This window comes from Perognathus longimembris, chromosome 8 (genome assembly GCF_023159225.1).
Source record: "Perognathus longimembris pacificus isolate PPM17 chromosome 8, ASM2315922v1, whole genome shotgun sequence".
NCBI lineage: Eukaryota > Metazoa > Chordata > Mammalia > Rodentia > Heteromyidae > Perognathus > Perognathus longimembris.
Genome location: NC_063168.1, coordinates 71421706 through 71447784, shown reverse-complemented (window position 1 = coordinate 71447784; position 26079 = coordinate 71421706). Strand labels below are relative to the sequence as shown.

At 51.7% G+C, this 26079-nt stretch overlaps 1 protein-coding gene across 1 annotated transcript; it reads left to right on the top strand.

Moving 5' to 3' along the window:
• Positions 1-1417: 1417 nt before the first annotated feature.
• Positions 1418-26079, top strand: Trib2 (tribbles pseudokinase 2). Its single transcript, XM_048353402.1, has 3 exons — positions 1418-3127; positions 8043-8335; positions 23635-26079. The coding sequence occupies exons 1-3, from the start codon at positions 2855-2857 to the stop codon at positions 24101-24103; spliced, it is 1035 nt and encodes a 344-aa protein (XP_048209359.1). The 5' UTR covers positions 1418-2854; the 3' UTR covers positions 24104-26079.

The window sequence follows — 26079 nt, the reverse complement described above, 5'->3', positions numbered from 1 at the left end:
ATTACAAGTAGCAACACAGAAGTGTGTGGTGCTAGGCAATGTGGCAGGATCAAAGGCCTACTGCATACATGTAAAAATGCTCACCGAATCTCGCAGATCTGCCCACACCCTTTCCGCAGCCCTGGGCTTTGTGTCTAAGGTTGCCTCTCGCTACACTGGTTCCTCCCAGACCAGGATGCCTTAGATTAGGTAAGATCTGGAGGCCAAAGTCTGAAGCCTTGGTCTGAATTTTCCTCTGGGGTGTCTGCGCAAGCCAATGGTCCGGAACCACCCCCAGGAAGTTCAGCATAAGCTGCTGGGGTTGAAAAGTGTGTGTAGTCTTTGCCTGATCCCATCATTGCGGCTGTTCTCAGTCTTCATGAAGGCCGGGAGCCAGCAGCGCTGTCTGGAGATGTGGGTGCCAAAAAAAAAGCAAGGGAAGAATTACTGATTACGTTTGGTCCGAGTCAAAGGTGCTGCTGCAATAGGGTGCAGGGTCGTGGAGGTGGTGTTGGAGGTTGGGGGGCTCAGGGTTGAGGGGGCGGTGGAGACTCCAAGGGAACTGATTCTCCAAACTCCAGGCAGACGTTCGGACGCGAGCACCTTCTTGGCACCGAGGAAGCAAGCGGGATGCTCGGGAGATAGCTTGCTTTTCGGGGGGAAGGCACGCTCTGGGTCCAGGAAGGGGCAGTGGGGGGTGGGGGGGAGGATCTGGCCCGGCTCGGGCGCCTCGCTGGGAGCTAGGCGGGCGCAGCCGCCGCCCACCCGGGGGCCTCATCCACCCGGCTGCCCCGCCGCTGGGCATGCCGCAGAGCCCCGGGCCGCGGAAGGATATCGCACTTTGTTTACCTCGCGGAGCCCAGGGAGCGAGCGAGCGAGCGAGCGAGCAGGCTAGAGACGGGGAGAGGAGAGAGAGAGAACGAGAGCGAGGGGCGAGGCCCGCGCCCGCATCCCCGGGCCGGCCGGGAGCTGCAGCCGCCCGCGCCGCCGGCAGGCGCCCAGAGCCGTGCGCAGACCGGCAGCGGTGCTGATGATGGATGGGCTCCCGGTTCAATGACGAGGGGCTGAGGCCGGGAGTGGGCGGAGCCCGTGGCAGGCTCGGCCAATCGCAGGTGCCGCGAGGGGAGGGAGGGGAAGTAGGTGGGCAGGCGGGGGCTCGCGGTGGAACCGTGTCGGTGACATTGAATGGGGGAGAGCCGGGCGCGCGCACGGGGGGCGCGCGCGCTCCCACACGCGGGCGCGCACGCGCACGCGCACACCCCCCCCCCCCCCCCTGCTCCCCGCTCGCGCCGAGATCCCCGGCCACGTAAGTAACTATTAATACCGCCTGGCCGCCGGGAGACGCGGGCGTGCGGGCGTGCGGAGCGCCGGGGTTTGGCCTCGGGCACGGTCGGCCTTTCCCCCCTCCACACCCCCCCCCCCCGCTTCCCCACCCCTTTAATTTTTAAATACAGAGTCTTCTCCTACCTCGGGGTGGCAAGGAAGGAGAAGAAGCCACACACTCGCAAATCATTAAAGAAGAAGAAGAAGAAGAAGAAGAGAGGGCGTCCGTGTTCTCCCAACGCATTCGAGGCTGCGCGCGCGCGCGCGGGGAGCCGGAGCGCCTCGCACCGCACACTCCTCCATCCAGGACGCGATCCGGGGCCGCCGCGGGGAAGGAGCCTCGCGGGTGGCCGGGCCGGGGGGAGCGCGCGCCCGGCTGCCAGCTGCCGCGGGACCCCGGGACACCCCACCACCCCCACCACCACCACCCCGGGAAGCTCGCGCCGGGGACCCGGAGCGCTGCGCACCGCCCGCCGCACTCCCAGGAAGATTCCCCCCGGACGCCGGCGAGCCGCGACGGCCCCGGCGGGCGCTGAGCTCGGCGCTGCGGGCCAAGCCCCCCCCGGGGGGGCTGGGTCGCCCCACCTGCGCCCCGGCCGGCCCCGCGTCCCCGCCCGCCCCCCCTCCCCCCCCCGGCACCGTGGACCCTCTTCCAGTCGGCGGCGCCCACCGCTCCAAGTTAAATGCTCCCCGGCTATCTCGCTTTTTTTGTGTGTTTGTTTAATTTGATTTTTAGAGAGAGAGAGAGAGAGAGCAAGCTTTTGGCGATCTTGGAAAAGCCTCAGACGCCATCTACAGTTAAAACGTAGGTAACGGCCCTCTCCGGCACCCCCTCCTTCCACGCCCCCCACCCTTTCCACCAAAAAAAAAAAAAAAAAGAAAGAAAGAAAAAAAAGAAAAAGGGGGTGCCTTCAGATCGTGGCTGCCGCGCAGCGAGCCGGCGGGCCGGGGCCGAGCTCCTTTTTTGTTGTTGTTCGGTTTCCAACGCGCCGGGAACGAGTCGCCGCCGTGCGCTCCCGAAGACCCGGCCAACTCCGGCGGGGCTCCTCTGCCCGGGACTGCGGCTCCGCCAGCCCGCCCGCCCGCCCGCCCGCCCGGGGCTGCGCTCGGAACCCCGAGCCCGGCTGCAGCCGCCCGCAGCCCGGCTTCCTCCTGCTCCTCCTCCTCCTCCTCCACGTCGGACCCGGAGGGACGGGGACACGCCGCCGAGCGCGCGGAGCCTGCGCCTCGCCGGCGGCGGCCGCTCGGGGCTAACAAAAGGACCGGACCGCCGGCCGCCGGAGCCCGGGCCCGGGACCCCGCGGGGCGCCCGCCCGCCCGCCGCACCTCCTCGGCGGGGAGGGGGAGGCTCCCTCCTCCAGGTCGCCCCTCGCCGCTCCCCTCCTCCTCCCGGGCTCCGGCGCTCTCGCTCCCGTTCGCTCTCTGAACCCGTGGCTCCGAGGTGCCCGCCGGCCGCCCTCGCCGGGGACTCCGGGGTCTGCGCTCCCGCCGGCGTCGGCGTCCGTCCGTCCGTCCGCCCGCCCGTGTGTCTGCGGGGCGCGATCGCACACCCATGAACATACACAGGTCCACCCCCATCGCCATAGCCAGGTATGGGAGATCGCGGAACAAAACCCAGGATTTCGAAGACTTGTCCTCCGTGAGGTCCGCCGCCGAGCCCAGCCAGAGTTTCAGCCCGAACCTCGGCTCCCCCAGCCCGCCCGAGACTCCCAACTTGTCGCATTGCGTTTCCTGCATCGGGAAATACTTATTGTTGGAGCCCGTGGAGGGGGACCACGTTTTCCGCGCCGTGCATCTGCACAGCGGAGAGGAGCTGGTGTGCAAGGTACGGGCGGCCGCGGCGTCCTGGCTTTTCCTTTATTATCTGGGCTTTTCGGAAGATCCCCCCCACCCCCACACCCCGGTCTTCCCCGAAGGGGCCGACGCGCGCGGGGTCGCGGGGAGGGGGGCCGAGGGTGGGGGGACCCGGTGGATTCTGCGTGGCCTGGTTACATGGGGCTTCCGTGTTTTATTTGTCCGGCTTGGATTAGTTGTGAAGTTTGGTTTTATTTATTTATTTATTTTTTTAGGCCGGTGCAGACAATGGGGGCGTTTGGGGGAGAGCCCGGGAGGGGAGGAGGGCGGCGGGACTGCGCGGGGCGCGGACACGCGTGCACCCCGAGGCTCCCGCAGCCCCGGTGCCGTGCGTGCGCATCGCCGGGTCTGCCCGGGACACCCTCCCTAGGTCTGAGCGCCCTCCCCTCCCGGTGTGGACTAGGGGGACCCCCCCCCCTTCCCACCCCGCTTGTAAGAGGACCGTGACTCGGTTCCCTTCCTCAGCCATTGTTCCTAGCGGGCAGGTGCTGAAGCTTTGTTCCTAAGGTGCCCCTTAAACCGCACAGACAAAGGTGCGCCCGCGCCGGCCCCGCTCCACAAAGACCGGGCTTCCTCCGGCAGCCTGGCGAGCGGGATGGGGCGCAACTCAGCCCTCCGCGCCCTCCACCCCCCCCCCCCCGGCCTTCCAGGCGCACTTCCTTCCCACCCGCATCCTCTTGCCCGCTCATACTCCCCCACACACACCGCCCTCTCCACGCCGACCCCCTCCCCTCCACACCTGGGACCCCAGCGCTGATACGGACACGTCCGCTTCCCTGTTTGTCTTTGACCCTGAACCGCTGGCTTGTGTCTGTGTGTCTTTGTGTAGACTCATGCCTGAGCACCAGACCAGGGGATCAATAAGGGAATAGTTGATTTAAACAACAACAACAAATAAAATGAAGGAGTCCAGTAGAACGCAGTGCTGATCAGAATTGGCTCTGGATCAGTAATCCATTGTTAAGTTTGGGTTTGAGGGCTGCTTTGGCAGGGGTGGGGTGGGGTAGGGGGGGGGATGCCTGCCGCTTTGGAAATGGGTCCTGTGTCCAGCTGGGGCCCACGGAATGCATCACTCGCTTCCCTTTAACCAGACTGTTTGTGTGGAGTGGTTTTTCTTTCCGACTCGACTAGAGTGTTCCCTTGTCATAATCAGGTTGGCAGAGATGGCCGGTCAGCTTGGTGATTGTTTGGTGGAGACCTTAAGGGCAAATGTGAGGCCTCTTTCAATATTGCTCTTTGCTTGTACTGGCCATTCGGGTGATTTACATCTTTTCCAAGTTCTGCAGACCCAGAGCAACTATGCCCAGTTAAGCAAAATTCAGTAGGCAACTCAGCTGGATTGAATTCTCAGAAGTCCTGCAAGGTTACACAATAGAAGAGTCATCCTTTGAAATGAATGAATTCCACAGCTCTGCTGCTCCCCTAGCAGACGGCACCCCTCCTCCTCCTCCCCCCCCCCCCCCAGCTCGGAGTCTTCCCTCCTCATGCTCAACTTCAGCACAGAATTTTAATTTTTTTTTTCTTTTGCAAAGGCAGGAGATGCTTTTTAAGTAAAGAGGCTGCAGCCAGACTCTGGTGGACCCTCCTGCTGTGATTTCTTTGTTTAAAATCGGGGATGACTCTGGCCTGTGCTCTTTCTTTCTCCCTTCAGATCCTTCAAGACATATTTCACTGCGGGCTGACCTTCCAGGGGCATTAGCGGACTTGCTCTCTGGCCTAAAACTGTACTTAATCTGCCGGTTTAGATATTGCAAAGATGGAATCAGTCCCTCACCAATTACTGTGTGGCTGCAAGTGGATTAAATGCAGTATCATTGTTCGGCTTGGCAGAGGTCATCACTTTAAGACACAGAGGCTTCTGTTTTCTTGCCTGTTCTGCCAGAGGTGATGTAGCTAAGCTGTGCTTCAAGCAACGCTGTGATACCCCAGGAAGCTAGCTCCCTCGCTCCTAGGGAACTTGGAGCTTTCTTAGGGCTGCCTCTGTGAACTGCCCTGGGCTACAATTGTTGGGCTCCTCGCATGCTTTTCCAAGGCTCACTGAAATCCACAGATTGAATCAAGATCCTTTTGATGTCCTAGAATTCAGGGCTCATGTTTCCTAGCTTTGTGTTGACCCGAGGGGAAAAAAGGAAAGTCTGCAAAAGCAGACCAAAAGCAAAGATGCTGTTTCTTAGAGAGAGCTGTGTATAAAGGATAGCCGAGGACCCTCTGAGAGAGAGATTCCAAGGGCCAGTTGGACAAAATAATCAGCCAGTTTAATTGTCGCCGTGTGCCTACTTTGGAAAGGCAAATAAGGAAAGAACTGTTAGGGGTCTTTAGCTGTATCCTTTTCTTAGAAACGCAGGGAGCTACTGTGCAGATTGACATAATTACTGTCTTGGCAGAATGGGCACTGTTTTTTGCAAACATTACTAATGTGGCTTAATCTGACTGCCTTATCTGAACTGTCACATTATATAACCAAGGCTCCAAATTAAACATTTAAAAAAGAAGCTGGCAACCAGGCTTAGGGCTTGATTTTGCACTTGAAGGTGATGGTTTAACAACCAATCCAAGCCCATAAATGCCTGTTAAAGCTACCAATAAAAGTTTGGCTCTTTCCCATTTGGAAAAAAACATATAAGTACTTCTGTTATTTTTCATTTTCTGTCCACCATCTTGGAATTTGGTCTCTCCTACAAGGGGTTCCTACGTACATATGTCTGCAATTTTGAGGCATCCATTAATGCATTTGATTTTTTTTTTCTTTAAGTCTGTTATTCAGTTTTTCAGCAGTGGAGCAGAATAATAAGTTTAATGTACCAAACAACAAAAAAGGCACCTTTTATTTGTTTTATTTTTCTGTAGAGGCCACTGGAAACAGGAAACACTTTATAAATAATCAGAGCTGCAAGGCCTCGTGACGGGGCCTGCAGCCTGGCGCTTCAGAACAGCTCTGCTTTATTATATAATGCAGTGGGTTGACATTCGCTATTGCAAAGGGTTTATTTCTCTATGAAATTTCTGAGGTTTGACCCGTTCTGTTGCCTGCAGTCTGGGTGTGAGAGTTGACTCAAGCATTTCAGATTCCTAATTGAGCGGCCCTCTGAGGTCACTGCTGCGAGGTCATCCTTTGACAATCTCCAGTGTGATTTGTGGTCTCTGGAGAGGTGGAAGTATTCATTCTTAAATTCTAGGGTGTAGTGGCAGCAGCTGCAGGCTTTCTTGAGATACCTCATTATGGTTCATTCACAATTTACTGTTAAACTTTGCTTCCTCAGCTCCAGTTAGCACCAGCCCCCTTGAGGTGTTTATTGTCCCTGTTTGACTCACAGATTTTTTTTTCCCCCCTTAAATGCTCTCAGTGACTTCAGAAGACTGGGGAGTCCCTGAAAAGAAATGTAGTATTGTGCACGCATTTGAGAAAGTTGTCAGCGGAGATGGACACAGCTCTCCTTCAGATCTCTGGGTAGGAACAGGATGAAAGGAAAGTACAGCACCTAGGTGGAAAAGGGATCTCAGACTAACATGACGTGGGCCACCTAGATTATAGGTGGCCCAGCCAGGATGAGTGAGGTTTGCTGTTCCAAGCCCCCACCCCACCTCCTTAGCCACTCCCTGACCTTGCTGACGCTAAGTGACTTGGGAAGCACAGTGTTTGAGAGCTGCTGCTTGTGCTTCTAATCCTAGCTACTCGGGGAGGCTACGTTGAGGATCAAGGTCTGAAGCCAGCCCACGCAGGAACGTCTGTGAGACTGTTAGTGCCAGTTATCCTCCAAGTGCAGCTAGCTGTGCCTCAAGTGGGAGTGTGCCAGCCTTTAAGTGAGAAAGCACCCAGGCCTCGAGTTCAAGCCCCAGCACTATCATTAAAGAGAGACCGAGACAGACAGACTCGGGCATTTATTTCTATTGTGCTTGCTTTTTGCTCTTTAACAAACCGCCTCATGTACCCTCTCCCTCACCTCTTTATTTCCTTTGCTTCCTTCCTTCTTTTCTTTTCTTTTTGTAAGATAGGGTCTCTATGTAGCACAGGCCCTTCCTTCTGTCCTTGCTTCCAGAGCACTGAGTGCAGGATTACAGGGCTGAGCCATCTGCAGCCACTAGTATTCCTAGTTCCGTACAAATCTTAACAATGAATGAAAGCTTTCCCTTTCCAACCTCGGGATCTCTCTGTACTGTTCATTTCCCTTAGGTTTGTTCCAAAGATATTGATGATACATTTTCTTTTTAAGCAGCAGCGAGGTGGCATTTCACAGGCTAATTCTGATTCATAGGAAATCATTGCATAACGGTTTCATTGAGTTAGATACGTGTGGAGGGAAGAAAGCAGCCAGCCTGCGGACCCGGGGACTCGGTCTGGTTCCTGGCTCTGCCACCAGGGGGCAGGAGTTAGAGCTGCTTCTCGGTGCCTCTGTTTCCACATCTGCAAAATGAACATATTAAATGTAGGGAATCCTTAGGCAAAGTTTAAATAGATGAGTTTCTGGTATGTTCTATAATGTCTGTTAACGTGCATTTTTCTTCTTTATGTTTTCTGAAAGTAAGTCAGATGTTTACCTCTGTCACCTGATGTAGTCTTTGGTTTTTCTATAAGCAGGCAATTAGGCTAGAGGGGAAGAACAATACAACTTTCCTGTGCATAGGACCTTCATTTTCTCCCAGAATGCATCGAGCCAAGTTTCATTAGTCTGTTTTACACAGGATTCGGTGGCTCAGAGAGGTCCAGACACTTGTTGGATATTGTGCAGCTGGTAGCAGACTGGGCTGTTACGTTCCTTGTTCCTCGTCTAAGTGCAGAATGCTACTCTCTACCATCTGAAAAGCCCAAGCCTGTGCTGGCCGTCAGCTTCCTGTGATTTGGTTTGTAGGGAGCCCCTTTGACTCTGGTTTTGTTTCTCCTAACCCAGGTATTTGAGATCAGCTGCTACCAGGAATCTCTGGCCCCGTGCTTTTGCCTGTCTGCCCATAGCAACATCAACCAAATCACCGAAATCCTCCTGGGGGAGACCAAAGCTTATGTGTTCTTTGAGCGGAGCTATGGAGATATGCACTCTTTTGTTCGCACCTGCAAGAAGCTGAGGGAAGAGGAGGCGGCCAGACTGTTCTACCAGATCGCCTCTGCCGTGGCCCACTGCCACGACGGGGGCCTGGTGCTGCGAGACCTCAAGCTGCGGAAATTCATCTTTAAGGATGAGGAGAGGTAAGTGAGGCTCACGCCTGGACAGACACCGGGTCCGGTGCTGTCCTGAAAAGGCTGTAGTGACCAGTGCCGGCTGCCTGTTGTCCAGCGGAGGGGCACGATACCAAGGAGGACAACAGGAGTCTACGGCAGACCCAAGAGGCCCTTGGAAAGCAAGTAAGCATGGCGCTCGCGTGCCACGTGCAAGGGCCCATGCCCAGATAGGCTGTGGTTTGATGTGAAGTCTGAAGGTGACTGGCAACTGGTGTGGCAAATTGAATACCAAGAGTGGAAGGATTCTGAAGCTTCTGTGCCATCAGAACTCTCATTGCCTAGAGCCACGTGTTTGTCCTTTATTCATTCCCTCCACAGCTGCCTCCTAGCCATATATTATGTATGAATGAATCACAGCTTGCTGGACTGGGAGTGTTGAGATGAATTAGATAGTGGCCGGCCCTCTAAACAAGAAGTATTTATAGAATCTAACCAGAGGTAAGGATTGGATCGTGTGAAAACTGAGGGTTGGAGGTGTTAGTTCTGACTAGGACTCGAAGAGTGAAAAATGTTGGACCTTGTGTGTGTGTGTGTGTGTGTGTGTGTGTGTGTGTGTGTGTGTACGTGCTTCTGCATGCACATTGGTTATTTTCAGAATAGGGTCTTGTTTAGGCCACAGCCAGCCCGGACTATAGTCCTCCCCCTTGTGTTTCCCTGTGTGGCTCTCATGACACTGCGACTCGCTGTCATCCCCCTAGCCTGGATAGTAGGTGCGTGCTACTGCCCCTGGCCATCGGGGTGGAGTTTCACAAACCTCTGTGCCTAGGCTGGCCTGGAACTATGATTAATCTCTACCTTCCAAGAAAATCAGATCCCAGAGATGAGCCACCATTCCCAACTACAGAAAGGGTTTATAGGGGAGGATGAAAGCTCAGGAAACAACTGCACAAGATGCCGGACGCTGGCGTTCCTTGATGGTTTAACACCGGACGCTGGGGTTCCATGATGGTTTAACCATTAATTCATTTTTTTTTCACACCCTGCTGGGGCCTTGCTTTCTCTTCTGTCTGACTTTGCCAGTAGAACTCCATGGGGCCTCTTGTTTCCTTTGAAGAATATGCTGTTTTAGAGGGATGGGGGCAACAAAGTTATACTCATTGCTCAGTGTGCTCCAAGAATCAATGAGGAAGCTACTTGAGGTCCTGGATTCTTGTGGGTGTTTTTAGTGTCTGCCATGAAGCTTTTGCGCAGAGCTTTCTGTATCCCTCTTCCTTGGCTGCCTCGCTTAGTGGCTTGATATTTTTCAATCCATTGCTCATAGAAATCCAGTGATGCTTGCTTTAAAGACACAAAAAGAGAAATCTTTGTGGTTTGAACCAATTAGTAATGTAAATGTCTGGCAAGCATTTGAAGATTAAAAAGGGAAAATGGCCTGTTGTTACTTAACCCAAATGGAAGAATGTCATGGGTTTTTGCAATCCAGCTGCGTATACAGCAGGCTTCTGGGCTTCTTGGACCTGCAGATATTGGCCATTTTCCCCTATTTTTACCCACAGAGGGGGATCATGGGTAATGATCTGCACTTGACTGTGCTACATTGAGGCTGTCAAGAGCTTAGCGCATGGGAATGTACTCACCTCTCCTGCTCATCAGTTCAAGCAAGTGCTTCTGCCTTTGGAGCCTGGAGACCCAAGTCCTTATCTCGATTTTATCTTCAAGAATCTCTGTGATATAGCCTAGTGGCAAGAGTGCCTGCCTCGGATACACGAGGCCCTAGGTTCGATTCCCCAGCACCACATATACAGAAAACGGCCAGAAGCGGCGCTGTGGCTCAAGTGGCAGAGTGCTAGCCTTGAGCGGGAAGAAGCCAGGGACAGTGCTCAGGCCCGGAGTCCAAGGCCCAGGACTGGCCAAAAAAAGAAAAAAAAAAAAAAAAAAAAAAAAAAAAGAATCTCTGTGACCTTATAGCCTTGCATTGTGCCTCACCCTCCTCATTCGTCTGTGGTCCAGATTGGCTCCAGGTTCTTCTCCAATGGTAACCTTGGGGTCTGTGCTTCTTTGGGATGATGAATGAATGTGTATCACGCTACAGCAGATTGCAGAGGAAGAAGGTCTTAGTCCTTGTCTCTCTGTGTTCTGTCTTCCTTGGAGATTTAACCACATCTCCTACAAAGATCAACTGGAGGTCACGTTTGTTGACCTTTGACTATGCAGTGTATCGTTGAGCTCATTTAATTCTTGCAAATTTGGAGACGAGAGGAAGGGGTACTGGTGGGTCTTTGAGGAGCAATGGCAGTGAAGTACAGGGTTGGGCAGTCTCCGTGACACCAGGGATGAATAGGGGATTCCCTGCTAAGTCGGTTTGGCTGTCAAGAAGTTTATGTCGCTGAAAACTCATCTTCACAGGTGAAATTCATTCACCTGGGAGAATCCAGAATACCCAGTCTTTCTCTCACGGGGACCTGCCTATGTAAAGCATTGTCAGAAAGAGGAGCATCATTGAGCTCTGGGGTGGCACGTCTGGAGATAGCACTCCTTCACGAATGTGTAATTGGAGAGTGACTGAGAGCAGTGTGGACGTCCTGTCATCGTGAAACATCGGGCAGGAGTGGATCCCGGAGATCCCATGCTTCAGCCATCTTGTCTGCCTGCCAGCCATGATGGAGCGTGCCTGCCTCAGTGCAGGCAGTGAAGGCGACCAGTTAGACTCCAGGTCCCTGTCATGGGGCTTTTTTCTGCCAGACCTCGCTTCCCTTTTCTGAGAAGACGCCTAAGAATGCATAGCATGAAAGATGGCAAAAGCCAAAGTCCTTGGTCCCCAGAACCCAGGGCAGAAATCGCCAGGTGTAAGAAGCTCTCAAAATAAGAACTGAGGTTTCCTAGAGGTGTGCGGTCATATGTGTCCTGTGACAAGTTACCACCCTCTCCAAAGGAAACTGGAAGGGAAGGTCAGAGGCCACTGTGAAAGCAGAGCGGCCCACTGGAGCAGACACACGAAAGCCTTTTCAATCCCTTTTACTTTACAGGAGAGTTTGCCACCCTATGAAAAGGACAGAAGGGAGTGTGAGGGAGGCTGGCTATCATCAGTGGGGCCGCATGAACAGCCTGGTGGCTTCTCTGAGAGCCCCATGGAGCCATCCATCAGAGAGAATGAAGGAGACCCGTCTGAGTAGTGGGCGAGGATTCAGAGGCCTTGCTTGCCCACACCGCCATCCACAGAGAACAGCCAGCCCCTCCTGCTCCCAGACTGGGGGTTTCTCTGTGCCTCGCCTAAGGCTGAGGTCTGTGTGGACTGGTCACGTCTGTGTTCAAGGGCAATCGAGATGGGTTCCTTGTAACTTACAACAACTTTTCTTAAGTCACAGCTTTTTGTGAAAGGCAGCTAACGTCCAGTAGCCAGTTTTCTTGTTGTGTGTTACTCTTTAGCCTAGAATGGGAAACTTCTGGTCTGTCACACAGAACACAACTCACCCTCTCTGCCTCCTGGCTATGTGGAGGTCCGCAGCAAAGTCCACTGTTGGGCCTTTGTATTGGCCTGCACATCACAAGTGGCCAGGTCTTCCGGAGGGAGCAGAGCAGGAAGCCACAGAGCAGAAGTCCCCAGGCTGCTGGGAGCAATCAGCTCTCATGTTCATTGGGACATATTTAGGAGATTTCAGGCTTCTTTCTCTCCTGACATCCGAAGTATGGAAAACAGTGATGTAAATCTGAATGAATTCTGAAACCTGAAAACTTGCGCCTGCTTTCTAATCCTTTTTCCATGGGCTCTGTGAAGAGCGCATTGAAGCCACTTGGCAATCCTGCTTCACTGAGCTTGAAATGCCCCCTGTACGTCGGTCTTCTTTATCTTGGTTGGTAGTGTGCTTTTTGTTCCCCCTGGATCTGGAGGGTGATGGGTAGAGTGGAAAAGAATTGCAGGGCAGAAGTGACTGGGGCCCTACACGGTGCAGGACAAGATCTGCCTAAATGCCGACTCCACGTGCCTAGGCGGTAGATTGCCCACCATCTGTGACAGCATGGAGGGGCCTCCAGGAGGACGCTCTTGGTGGAACTGTCAGCACCCTAAGTTTGGTTTCCTGGGTAGCTTTGCAAATATTATATGCAGATGACACTCCATGTCATGTTTAGACACAGTGGCAGTGTACCGTCTGTTGTGTTGAGCTAGCAAAAGCCATATTCTACTTAAAACAAAAACAAAAACAAACAACTTTGACTTAGGGTCAGGATTCAGATTCTCTCATTCTACTATTCATTAGCTACCTGCTTGGATGTGTCATTTAATGTTTCTGAGCTGCAGTTTTTCAAGGCAGAATTTATTCATAACATTTATCCAAGGTGGTTGTGAGTGTGAATGGAGATGATTCTGTGATTCAAGTGCAAAGCTGGGCATCCTTAAGAGGCAACTGGGCCTGAAGTCATACACAAAGCAGTTTCAGTTTGGGTGAGCATTGCCCAAGACTTGTAGGGTTTGTGAGGAATGAAATCTCTTTTTTTTTTTTTTTTTTTTTTTGGTAGCCTTTTCTGTGAAGGGTAGTGTCCTGGTACTGAGGGGATCAGATTCAGGCCACATCCGCCTTTCTTTGATGATAATCATTAAGTCAATGCAAGAAAGGGTAACATTCAGGTCAAGTGCATCTGATGTGGAGCCTGAGACTCAGAAAGACTGGAAGGTCGACCAGATGTGTGCAAGGGAAGATGGCCTGAATCAGCCGTGGTCTTGTGGACTTTGTGCTGCTCTTTCCTCTTCAGGCCCCGGGGATGTTCCTACAGGGAAGAGCCTCCCTTCTCTTCTTTGGCTGACTGTATAAGAGGGAAAACCTCAGGACTCACCAGCACTGAGTAGCAGCAGCTGGGGAAGTGACGCCTCAACTACCACTGTGCCCTTGGCCCAGCCTATGCCCTCGAAGTTCCTGAAGCACATCTGCGAGGACCAGTGGGGCTCGCCTGCAAACTGGGACCCTGAATCTGACAAAAGGCAGAAAGCGTGCCTACATCCCCAAAGGGTGTTGTCTGCTCTGTCAGCTGACGGAGGGCTGCGTTTTAGTTTAGGCCTTTAGAGAAGGCCTGGGGTTGGAAGAAGAGCCCATTACTTTGCATAGAGTCGAATTTGCTACCTGAATTCCAATCCCTGCTCTTGCATTTGTTAGGAAATTTAACCTTTGGCGGGTTTCCTAACCTCCATGCCCAGAATGCCTTATCTGAAGTGAAAATAACAAGAAGAACTTCTTCGTGAAATGAAAGGTATCCACACCAGTAAATTCAATGCTTGGCCTATGATCAACCTCGGGAGGTGGTAGCTCCCTGACCTTAACGTCTTCCATGCCTTGCCTCTCCCGTCTCTAATGCTGGTGGCACACTTGGGCTGCCTGAGGAAGGCATCGGAACTTCTTTCCTATAGCAAATCCTACTTAGTTTGGCCCCAGCAGCTTTTCTTGCCTGGGTACAAGGCCTTGCTACCCTCAGGCCTCACTTACCCCCTTCGTGCTAGCTCATCGTGGACATTTTAGGCACAGAAATAAATGCCTCGCGAGGACTGAGAAACATTTGCCTCTTTTCATGTTTCTTCTTGGGCTAAACGATTCTTATCTCTTTACCAAGGAGGCAGGTTTCATTTCCTCTGCCAAGTCTGTCCCTGCTTCTGCAAAGTAGGAGCTGAGAACCAAGGGCAGGGACTCAGGGGCCTCCTGTGACTCCCTCCGCGTTGTGTGGGGAGGTCTGCCCCTCCACTCCCATAGATGTCAAGGCTTCCCTTTGGTCTGTCTCTGTCTTTAGATCTTCAGATTACCCCTGCCTCCATTGAGGCTGCAGTATCCACCACAGTGCCAATAGCTGGTATAGGAGCCGCAGGTATCGGACTCGGCTTTCCTTTCATTCATAGCCGTACCTATTTCTTTTTCAAGATGTATGTGCTTGCGGCTGTGCCAGTTGTTGGTCACAGTTAGCTCCCTCCATGCTTCTGGGGCTGAGTAAGGGTCCCCCTACTTCGTGCAGCCTTGCTGAGTGGTATCTGTTCTGCTGTTCTGCGAGTCTTCGTGTACGTTGTTGGCCCGTCCCTATCCTCTGCCGGCCTGGGAGCTTCCTGGGGACCGAGGCTGGCTCTCATTCACTGTGCCTCAAACACGATGGGCATTGCCATTTGTTGAATTGATGAAGATTCCCTTTTTTGGGCAGGAGCAGCGGTGGTTGGATGCTCATGGCAGGATGGGAGAGGCAGGGATAAATAGAGATCATTCAAATGTAGGTCGTTGCCTGGAATTGGAGCCCAGAAAACTTAGGAATCCCCATGGAGACACCTTTGCAAAGAGCTATTTTCAAAGTTGCTCATCAAGTGAGAAATTAACCCATCACTGCCATTTTGACGAAATGACTTATACAGAAGTGACATTGACTTAAGACTTTGTTTTAGGAGTGTAAATGCATCTATACTTTTTTTTTTTTTTTTAAGGAAGGGCTTTGCTAATCACTGCTAGAGAAAGCCAGTCTTCTCCAAGGTTCCTTGATTAAAAATGTGTGAAATTATGGGTAACCTTGAGTAGGATTTCTGGCTGGACTGTTTACCACTTGTCAATTACTTGATGGCTTGCTTGTCTGGGGGTCTAGGCAAACCGACAGGGCACAATGGTAAGGATTTTGATTCCCCTGTGTATATGTGTGATCTCAGCCTTCTTCTCTGAAAATAATTAGAAAAAATACCTATGTGAATTTCCCACTACTGTGCCTACTGCCTTTCGGGTCCTGAAAACAAAGTTTCCATGACTGCTTTCAGCATTGCCTGCTAGATTTGAGCCTCCTAACCTAACAATCCATAGGCTCATATTTATTCATGCAGGGAATGTTTTTCTAGCACCTGTTATGTACAGGCACTATGAGATGGTAGAGACTGCATGCTAAATGAGACAGAAATGGCTCTCACAGCCGCTACCCCCCATATCAAGGAAGTACTACCTAGGCCTACCACCACACACAGCTGACTACATGCTTTGCATTATCCAATTAACTTCCCTTTAGTAACTCTCAAGTTATTTGCTTTAAACCCAGTGAGTAAGGAAGAGATCCTTGTTACTACTGGCTTATCGATGAAGAAATTGAGGTACAGAGTTTTAACAAGGAATTAGTGGCAGACCTGGGCTTTGTATCCAAGATGGCTCTCAAACACTAGGTGGGCTTCCGGTACAAATCTGCAGGTAGATACTAGGTAAAATATCTCTGGGGCTCATATCTCAGAAGACATTTTCCCATGCTGTTAACAACAAGGAGTATGTATCAAGAGGGCTGGCTCCCCGAACTTTGTAAGAATAGGGTCCTTGTCATTTTCCGAGCAGTTACAACCTACAAGCACAGGGCCACCAGTGAACCCATCCCCTGGGCAGCCCTCTTGTGCCCTTTTACTTCCTCTTACGTAATGGATTTTGTTTCTTCCATGGAACTGTAGGGTGGATTCCGTTTGTCTTTCTAGAACCCCACACCTTACACGGTCTTGGTGTTTCAGGTACTTAGTGAATGAGTGACAGTTGATAAAAAAACACATGTCTGAATACATAGCCTCTCATAAATATTACAGAGAAAAAGGCTTCGATTTGTTGGATTTGGAAGCAGTGAGCGTAAACACATTGTCCGGGTTCTTTCTCCAGCACGTAGAGGTTTCTCTAAGTGATAGAACAGAGAGCAGCCTGTGTGAACATTTTGTGTGTACTGCCTGTCTTCTGCAGAGTTGGGCCAAGATGCCCCTGACCCCAGATGAATGGAAGAGGTCTGAGGCCTGAGGTGGGAGTCATGCTGTCTTGCAGACACTTGCTAAATACTTCCTCCATCTTGGTAGCTGTGATCGATGTTGGAAAGTTCTTGCCAGTGGGCTGGATGAGGTGGCAGATAGTCATGTTACAATCCAGCAGTAGAGAGGAGGCCGGGGCGAGTGACCACGCCTGGTGTGGGTTTTGGGCACCTGTCCATGGCCTTGGTCAGTCCATAGAAGGGAAGGGCCCAAAAGGCGAGCAAAGCCAAGAGGCAGGCAGGAAGGAGACACCAAGGTGAACAAAGCCAGGGGACAGGAAGGAAGTAAGTGCTGAGAAGGAGCAGTGAAGCCTACAAGAAAAACATCCTGACTTTGAACTTGACCTGAAGCCCAGGAGGAGCCACTGATGGGTTTTGTCGGGAGAATGGCGACCGGTTAAACAGGTGATTCTGGGAATAAATATGTGTGAAGGATAGAACAGGGGTGACACAAGTGGATTTGATTCCAGCACTGGGTCGTTGAGACCCTTCGGATGGCATGATGAGTGAGAGAGTCAAAAGCTTTAGGAAAAAATCCACCAGGACAGGAAGGAAGGGCCTGACTCGGGGTCCCAGACATGGCAATGGCACAGCCAAGAGCTCACCAGGTGTTCTGGCTCCTGGCTTGCTCGGCATGTGTCTGAGCCCATGGGCGAGCCCCACCTCGAGGTTTCCGGTGGTCTGGTCTGACCCCCCGGGTAATGTTCAGATCCATGTATGCTCATGGCAGGCACCCTGGGAGGCCGGCCATCACCCAGCACTGGGGCCTGAAGAGGGGCTTTCTGAACCCCATATCAGGCTGAGTAGTGAACAGCAGCACCTGTGAGTTACTCCGCCCCAGGACTGAACGTAACAACGCTTTTCCGAGAGGCCAGTCAACAGATCTGGGGAGGAGGGATCCTCGGGGAGCCACTTGCAGGCACGGGGAGCAGGTGGTGAGTGGAATGTTGATGAAGATTACGATGGGCACAGATGATATTGCCTCCTTGCTTGGGTTTCCCCATCCGTTTCCATGGCAACAGGAGTCAAGAATCTCTGCAGTCTACAGATTGCTCTTGCACGGGGGGGTCTTCCTGGGGAGTGGGGTGGCTTCACCTCTCGGACCAGTGGCCTTTGTGTGTCAGGTGCATCCACAATGCAGGAGCTTCATTGTCTCTGGGCAGATGGTCCTGCAGAAAATACCTGTGTGTTGGACCCAGCTTGGATTTTTCATCCCAATTGTGCTGTTTCCTGGCAAAGCGTTCATTTTCTAAGTTACTGGGGGGGGGGGGGGTGTCTCTGCACTGGTCTTGTACATCAAACCAGCCTCCCAGGCTGTGTGTGGCTGAGGGTCTGCTCTGCCATGTAGAACCAGACAGCATCTGGCCTCCCCCTCCTTAGACCTGTCTCCCTCTACCCTTCAGTGTGTTCTCCACTGAAATCTGTCTCCCAGCTCCCTTGAAATACACAGGGTCTGGAGAAGAGGTGGCTCTCACAGGTGCCTGTTGAGATCAACACCCCCATCAAACTGAGGATCAAGTTGGGGATGATGTGACTGGTGTACATTCATGGCCTATCTGGTCCCAGTGGGGAGGTTGTGGGTCTGTTTGGTGGCATGGATATTTCTTATCCCAGGTGCCCTCTAGCACTTGCCTTAGTGGGTCTTGTGTCTGCTTAGCTTGCCTGGCCACTGAGGGCACATTTCCAGGAACAGACCAGAGCAAGGCCACACCTGGCTGTGATTTGCCTTTGCCCTTGACCCTTAGCCTGCCTGGATGTCAGTCCTGGCCAGCCTTCAATGACCTCAGGCTGCCGTACTTCCCGTCCCTTCCCTGTCCCTGCCCTGCCCTGCCCACTTTGTCTGGCTGAACTCCCAGCTCAGCCCTACCCTGGCCCACCCTCTTCTCCTTTCTTCCTGCCAAGAGCCTGGGGTAATACGGAAAGGTTTGAAAGCCTCGTGTGTGGTGGGTGTGCTATTTTTGCTACTGTGGATGGCGCGCTGGGATTGGAGGTAAAAACCTAGAATCGTTTCGCAGCTTGGCCCTCACTTGCAAAGTAGCCATGGGCCGGTCACATCTGCCTTCTGTGGCTCGATTTCTTTTTCCAGTATGTGGGAAGGCCCCAGAAACCTATGTATATGGTAGATCATATCCTCGTCTACTTAGACCCCACCCTTTGAAGGCCTTTTTCTGACCATGAAGTATTTCTGGGGCTAGGATATATTTGGAGAAGACCCTGTGGGGTAAGAAGAATTCCGACAGCGATTTTGCTCCCAGTATTTTCAGTGAGCTTAGGATGTTAACTGTCTGGACACTGGTTTCCGAATATGTTAGGGATTATGTTTATATATTCATCCTTGTCTTTCACTTTTGTTATGAGACGGGGAGAATGAAAGTAGGCTGTAAGAACACCAAGCATCCCGAAATTTCTTAATACATAGTTATTGATGCTGCTATTGTTAAGAGATTTTTTTTTTTTCCTAAAGAGGAGAATGTTGACTGTGATCATCAGGATACCCTATAGGAAGTGTTTTCTTGTGACCGCTTAAGAATGAAAGAGAATGTTAAAGTCGGGAATTTGGAAGCAGGAAGGGCTGTGTTTATGCCCTGTAACTATTCCTTCTTGTTTTGTGGGAGCAGAACAGCCATGAGAGACAGCGGTTGCAACTGCTGGTTGGATGTCGTGGTTGTGGGAGCTCCGGAGGCTGTGCTAGGGTTGGGTGGAGGGAACCGGGGGTGGGGGTGGGGGGACTATGTGGGTACCTCCTGCTGCTCCGAAGGAGCCTGGAGATGGTCAACATCTGCTGGTCCTGGCGTCTTTACCTGGTGGCGAGATCCGGCGACAGAGACCTGGCACCGGGCTGCCAGCATGGAGAACACGGACTGCCCACGTGGGAACTGTGTTCATTCAGCAGGTCGAAAGCAAGGCAGGCTGTTCCTCTCCTGTGCCAGGGACAGACTGCAAAAGATACACAGGGATGTGGCTTCTCCGGCCAAACCGCCTGCCCTGGGCTCCAGCCTCCCTCGTGCAGAGATGCCGTGCCTGCCATTGACAGCCGTTCCAGCACCTTAATCGCTCCCTCTCTCTGTTCAGGTCACTCTGGGGTATCTATCTTTCTTCTCCATCTCTCGTCCGCAAAGCACATCCTGATGAGCTCAGTTGGGACAAGATGAGATGCAGGGCTGAGCTGGGCACACAGCCAGGAAAGAACATCTCAGGGTCGGGGAGGTAGTAGTGGGGTGTGTGTCCCAGATGGGGGCAAGGTCCCAAACCACTTCTACTTCCCCGTGCCTGGGCCTCTCATTGCACTTGATGTAGCCTCCTCTGCCCCGCCCCCGTCCCCAGCCTCTACTGTTGGGGTTGAGGGATGGAGCCTCATTTTTTATAGTGAGATGGGTGTAATTTTCTCACTTTCTACTGGGCCCTCACCATGATCGTATCTGGCCTTATTTCATCTGATCCTCACAAGAGCAAGAGGATGAGGGGGCACCTTGCTTGTCTTGAGCTGTATCCCCACCGTCCCAAGAGCAGCTCGAGGGGTAAATATGCCGTGATTGTATTTCACATGCGTGAATGATTAGTGGGACACTTGAATGACTCGGACCACAGACGATCCCCTGGGTTTTCATGGAAGGAGACTCCTTTGCCTGGGAAATGCATGCGCCCCAGATTGTTTTGGAGGACTGAAAAAAAGAGTTACATTATAAGACTGTCCGTGCATTTCCGTTCCTTTTTCTACCTGTATCACTTCCTGCCCCTCAAGTCCCCTCCCCCCCCCCCCCCCGTGCGTGCCTTAGGAAGGAATCTGGCAGTCCAGTCCAAAAGGGAGGGTGTCCAGAACTCTAAAGCAGCTGCCCTGCAGTTGCACAGCAAATCTTCAGGCCCTCGGGTCGGACACCCAGCTGCGTGGCTGACTTCTCCGCTCCTCCACGTGCTTTGCGTCCTGGAAGGCCAATGATTCAAGACAGAACCCAGAGCCCTGCCTCTTGAGTGACGTGAACAGGTGCAGGAGGCCAGGTCAGAAGAAAGCCTGTGAGCACTGCACTTCCTCTTTATCCTTTCCCTGGGTTCTTTCTCCCTTTCCCCTGAGCCGCGTGGAATGCTGGGAAGTGTAGAACTGGGTCCTGCCCCAAGCCGGGTTCTCTCCAGCCAGCCTGAGCAGCTGCTGCTCCATTGGAAGGATTCTCATCCACCGAAGGTCCCGGGTATCCTGTGCTCCATCTCACGCACGCGCAGGCTCTGGGGCAGCCAGCCCTGGTCAGCCGTGCCCACGCTCTCAGCTTGCCGCCTTACCTCTGCGGGCCTTAGGCTCCTGGTCCACACATGGACTCCTGTACTTGTCGTAGAATCTTCCACATTGAAAGAGAATACACACGTAAGCCCCTGGCCCGAGCCAGGCATGTTGATGATCCGGGACGCTGGTAACTTCCAAAGCCAGAACTTGAGCTCTGGGCTGACTTGAGCGTGCGCGTGGCTCTCTGAGCTGGCCTGGTCCCTGTGGTTGCTCTACTGCAGCATGAGACAGGGCTGCCCCGGCGCCTCCCAGGGAATGGTGGCAAAGGGCCCGTTAATCAGCCCAGGGGCAGCTGAGCTTCCGCAGAACAGGCATCATGATGTTCCTTCATTCTTCAGTTCTTTAGGTAGCTGCGTATCTTCTTAGCCCTCTCTAGAGAGAGGGGACGTCTAGCTGAGGGACAATAAGGGATCTATTCGGAGCCCCTCATCTGATGCAGAAACAAAGCCTCTAGAATGAGGTGGGGTCACGCTTTGTGTAAGGGCACCCTGCTGCCTGGTGGGGCTGAGTGCAGAGGAGAGCGGCACAATCTGCAGCTGTGAACCCCGAGGGAATCTACAGGAACGAGGCTTCATGCCTGAGCAGAAAGAGCTGGAGGCGCGAGCTTTGTCCCTGATCAGACCAGGGGCCAATTCCAGTTCCTGCAACTCCATGCAACTTTCTTCTCACCTGCTGGCATCCTGGGTATTATCGTTTAGCAAGCCTGCCCTCCATTCCTCTCTCTGTCTTCATCTCCACGTACCATTGGCCAGGTAGACAGAGAAGGGGTCAAGGGGTCATTGATCCTGTCATGTCAGCCCAGCAAAGCCCAGAGTCCCTTTGCTTCCTTTGGGTCTGAGGGTCAAAGTCCCCTCTCTCTCTTCTTGGGACACCTGGCCAGGTTGATGGGTCAGTGCCCCTGGCCACCCAAGATTAGAGGAAGCAGGAGGAAGAAAGATTTGTTTTTAATCAGCTCAATTCCAGATTAGCAGACCTTCCTATTTTTGTAACGCATTAGACCCAGGGGCAGGAGGAGAAGGTGTACTCTCCCAATTACAATAGAATATGGGTGAGCATCCGGAGGCAGAAAACACCTGTTGTGGTGAATTACAGAATCCCAGGATATTAGGCCTAGCAGGGACATTAGGACTGCCTTGTTCATGTCATGTGTGTGAGCTAATTTGTAAGCTGTGCTTACGAATGGTTAAGATGAATTATACCTACTATATCTGTCAGCATATCAAAGCTTCAAAAATAAATGGCCTTCCGGGTGACACTGTCCAAAATGAAAGGTACTCTTTACCCAATTTATGTAACTGTGGCCCCTCTGTACATCATCGTTTATAATAACAATAAAAGAAAGCCTGCCTTTCCCAGGGATCCTCTGTAAAGCTGAGACGTGAAGAAGTTGAGTGGCTTAGGGACTATACACACACAGCTGCGTGAGATGGTGCCTGGCCTAGAAACCATACTCCTATATCCCCTAGATGTGTCAGTGGAAACAAATCCAGAGCAGCAGCCACTCCTGGCTTTTTGGAGTTCCTGTCATCTACCCACAAGCTCGTGGAATCAGTGTCACAGTTCACCACCACAGCTGTGGCTGGCCAGTTGCTTTGGGTGTCTCGTCACAGTCTGGACTCTGTCACCGCAAGGCTGTGACACCTGGAGGGAGGGCACACAGCGGAAGATAGACTTGGGCCCAAGCTCTGACTAGGGAGCGCGGTGGCTGGTGTGTTTTTCCCACTCTTAAGCTCCTGAAGCACTTGGGGTTCAGCAGGGTGGAGGCCTGGGTGTGGACCACTGAGCTGAAGGGGGAAAACATTGTGAGTGCCGAGGGCCTTGTGGATGCTGTCCGTATCCCGCTGATCTCTCCACCTCTTGTGACCCTGACAGCAGACCTTGGTGAGTGTGGTGGATACAGAGGGCTGAGTTCGTGGGGCCCAAGGGCCAGCAGTCGTGCGGGGAGATGCTCTGGCTGGGCGATCCATTTCAGGAACTGCAATGTGGAAGGAAGGCAATTCGGGAATCCTCGGGCGGTGCCGGGATTGAGAGTTAGCAGCTAGCGTGATGGTTGATGGCAACCCTCGGTGTTACCTTCAAGTTTAACGGCATTTCAGTCCTCAGCTTCTTCCACGGTGTATTTCGTATGCTGAATATAAGAAGTCAGCTCATTTCCCAAGGACTTTATCCAGCCAGACTTCATTTGTATTCTACCCCGTGGTAGCATGGGGTCTTGCTGGGTGATGGTGCCGGGAGCCTCAGAGTTCAGTCCCTCCTCTTCTGTTCCCCAGCGTATGCAGGGACATCCACATTCTTGGTAGTGATCATGGTGATCTTCAGACTGTAGGAGCAAGATTGAGGACAGGGTGAATGGTTTGAGTTGGACCATGTTGTGGGTTTCCTGGTTGCTTAGCTCTAAGTTCAAGGCCAAGGGGCAGTGGCTCACATCTGTAATCCCAGTGACTTGGCAGATGGAAACCTAGAGGATCCAGGTTTGAGGTCAGCCTGGGCAAAAAAAGTTAATCAAGATTCCATCTCAGAGGCTGGGAGAATGTAGCTTAGTGTTAGAGTACTTTCCTTCCATGCATGAAGCCCTGGGTTCGATTCCTCAGCACCACATAAATAGAAAAAGCCAGAAGTGGCGCTGTGGCTCAGATGGTAGAGTGCTAGCCTTGAGTGAAAAGAAGCCAGGGACAGTGCCCAGGCCCCGAGTGCAAGCCCCAGGACTGGCAAAAGAAAAAAAAACAAAACAACAAAAAAAGATTCCTTCTCAATAAATAAGCTGGATGTGGTGGCTCACATCTGTAATTGCAGCCTCTGTCAAGGTAACATAAAAAATTCGAAACCCTATCTTAAAAAAAAAACAAAACTAAAGCAATGTAAAGCAAAACAAGTGACAAGTGTAAGAGCCTGAGTTCAAACTCCATACTGTCAAAAATAAATCAATACATGGCAATAAAAATGAATCTGAGTTCAGATGTCAAAGTGGGACTTTGAGGAATGACTAACACTTGTTCCTTCGTCGTGTCGTGTTCCTGGTGTGTTGAGTTGGTCAAGATTTGGTTGACTTCCCCAGTAGATGGGAAAGCTTTCTGAAAAGACCCCAGAGGTCCCGTGACCCCCCCCTGGGTGTCCAGCTCTGGAACAGTGTCTGAAAGACGCTCAAGGAGTCCGGTTCATCTTGGTCAAGTGAATGATGAGTGAGTGAATGGAGGTGGAGGGGAGTGAAGAATCTTTGGATTCCATGGGCTGACCATCTTCCATCCCTTAGGAGCTCACGTCGTCCATCTTGTCTTCCTTACAGGACTCGGGTCAAGCTGGAGAGCCTGGAAGATGCCTACATCCTCCGGGGAGATGACGACTCGCTGTCCGACAAGCATGGCTGTCCTGCCTACGTCAGCCCAGAGATCTTGAACACCACTGGCAGCTACTCGGGCAAGGCGGCGGACGTGTGGAGCCTGGGCGTCATGCTCTACACCATGTTGGTGGGGCGCTACCCTTTCCATGACATTGAGCCCAGCTCCCTCTTCAGCAAGATCCGCCGCGGCCAGTTCAACATTCCAGAGACCCTGTCGCCCAAGGCCAAGTGCCTCATCCGCAGCATCCTGCGACGGGAGCCCTCGGAGCGGCTGACCTCGCAGGAAATCCTGGGCCATCCTTGGTTTTCTACAGATTTTAGTGTCTCGAATTCGGGATACGGTGCTAAGGAAGTGTCTGACCAGCTAGTGCCAGATGTGAACATGGAAGAGAACTTGGACCCTTTCTTCAACTGAGCTCACGGCCCTTGGAGACTCGGCAGGTACCAGGAGTGAGAGAGGGCCCCCACCAAGGGAGTTCTTCTGGGGACACCAATGGCCTGGCTGGGCAGCAAGACAGACAAACAGATGCTCGCACTCGTACGTTTCTTGGTTCAGAAGAGAAAAACTTTGAAGTTGCTGATTAAACATGTAGCACTGGGGCGAAAGATGTCACGGGGCAGGGGCTGGGGTCTCTTGGGTGGGAGCCCCCCCCCAAGCTTCTCTTCCCCGATTGTGGCCTGGGAGACTCTCCCCTTCCCTCTCCCCCAACCCTTTACCAGTTGGGCCCCTCCCACCTACCCCACTTTTCATTTTGTTCAGATAGTTGCAGATCTTGATAGAATGGAAACTCTGCCTCAAACACACATCTTGGCATTGCACTGTTAGCATTTAACTTTCGTTATGATTCAGGGAAGAAGGAACAATTGGCTGAGGATTTTTGTTTTGTTTTGTTTCGTTCGTTTGTTTTTGAAACAAGCCAACCACCTACAATTACTGAAAAATAATTAGAAAATAATTCGGTGCACACAGACTGATGGGAAACCTGGGTGCTAAATTAAAAGAAAAGAGAAGTTCAGTTGGTATCTCGTAATCTCTCTCTTCAACACATTTCTTCCAAATAAACTATTTAATATCCTGGCTAGGAAATGACATGTGAATGCTTTCTCCCTACAGGACAAAACTCTGTACTATTCACAGACGGTTCTGTTTCATTTCAGTTGGCTGGTGGCAGGAAGCTATTAGCAGTCGAACTTTCAGATGCATTACATTATTATCATGCTCTAAAAGGGGAAGCGGAAGGAGAATTCTAGCTCCTTTTTGACTTTGTTCTTTTGAACGATGAAAAACTCTCCTCTTGGCTCACATGCCAGGAAAGCCCAAGAGGGCAGTGAGCTCCTGGGGACGTTCTAATCTCAAAACTAAACATTTTGTCTTTGTTTTATAGGAAACTAGTGAAACCAGGCAGGTTGTCCCACATGTATAAAATACAGGGCAGCTACTTAGTTTTCTTTAACGAAGAATGATCCTTTGGCTTGGAAGGCCCTCTGGTTAGGACAGAAAAAGCGGGAAGGATAAATAAGCTGAAAGCTAGGGTGATATAAATACACAAACAGTTATCTATATCCCAATACGCACCTTTGTGTTTTCAAGAACTCCTCTATTTATTAAGGAAAATGTCACATTGTGATGTATTAAATATAAGCCAGTACTTCAATTACGGGTCGACTTGGGATAACATGTTACATGCTGTAGTTAACATTTTATAATCCCCCCCTCCCTTGTTTGGAGTATTTCTGTCCCTAAAATAACCTTTTTTTTATTATTTGGCTTTTCTAGATAGCTTTATTTGATTTCTCGAGTGGCAAAATGTTTTTTTTTAATTATTATTGTTATTATTATTATGGCTTTTTCTATTGCTGTATGATACAGAACTCCTTTGGCATAAATATTTGTGTTTCCAGTACCTCAGTTGTTCGGATTTTACTGCCTGTATATGTTTTGTGAAATGGTCCTGTTTTTGGGGTAGGTGTCACGTGGACTCTAGTGTGTAAATGTTACTTGAATTTGTGCTTCATTATAGTGCGTGGCATGTATGTGCAGACTCTTGGATGCTTCACGCCTGCTTCGTTGGAGCCCCCACCCCCCACCCCAGGAGGGCAGCTTCCGTATTCATAATCACGAGACAAGGCAACCATGGATTTACCCTGGATTCTATTTTGATAATGGAAGATAGAGAGGAGAGAGGGTTTTTACATTCTGAAGACGGTGCTGTGTCAAGAAGGACCTTGGTGGTTCCCTTCCCTCTCCCCCTATTTTTTAAGTACCCCGGTAGGAGAAGGATGGGTGACGTGCATGGTGGATCTATGGCCTCTGGTGCTTTGTCCTGTATTTGGTTTAATGTTTTTGTCCTAATCTCTTCAATCAATAAAATTGTGCGTATTTAACTAAAA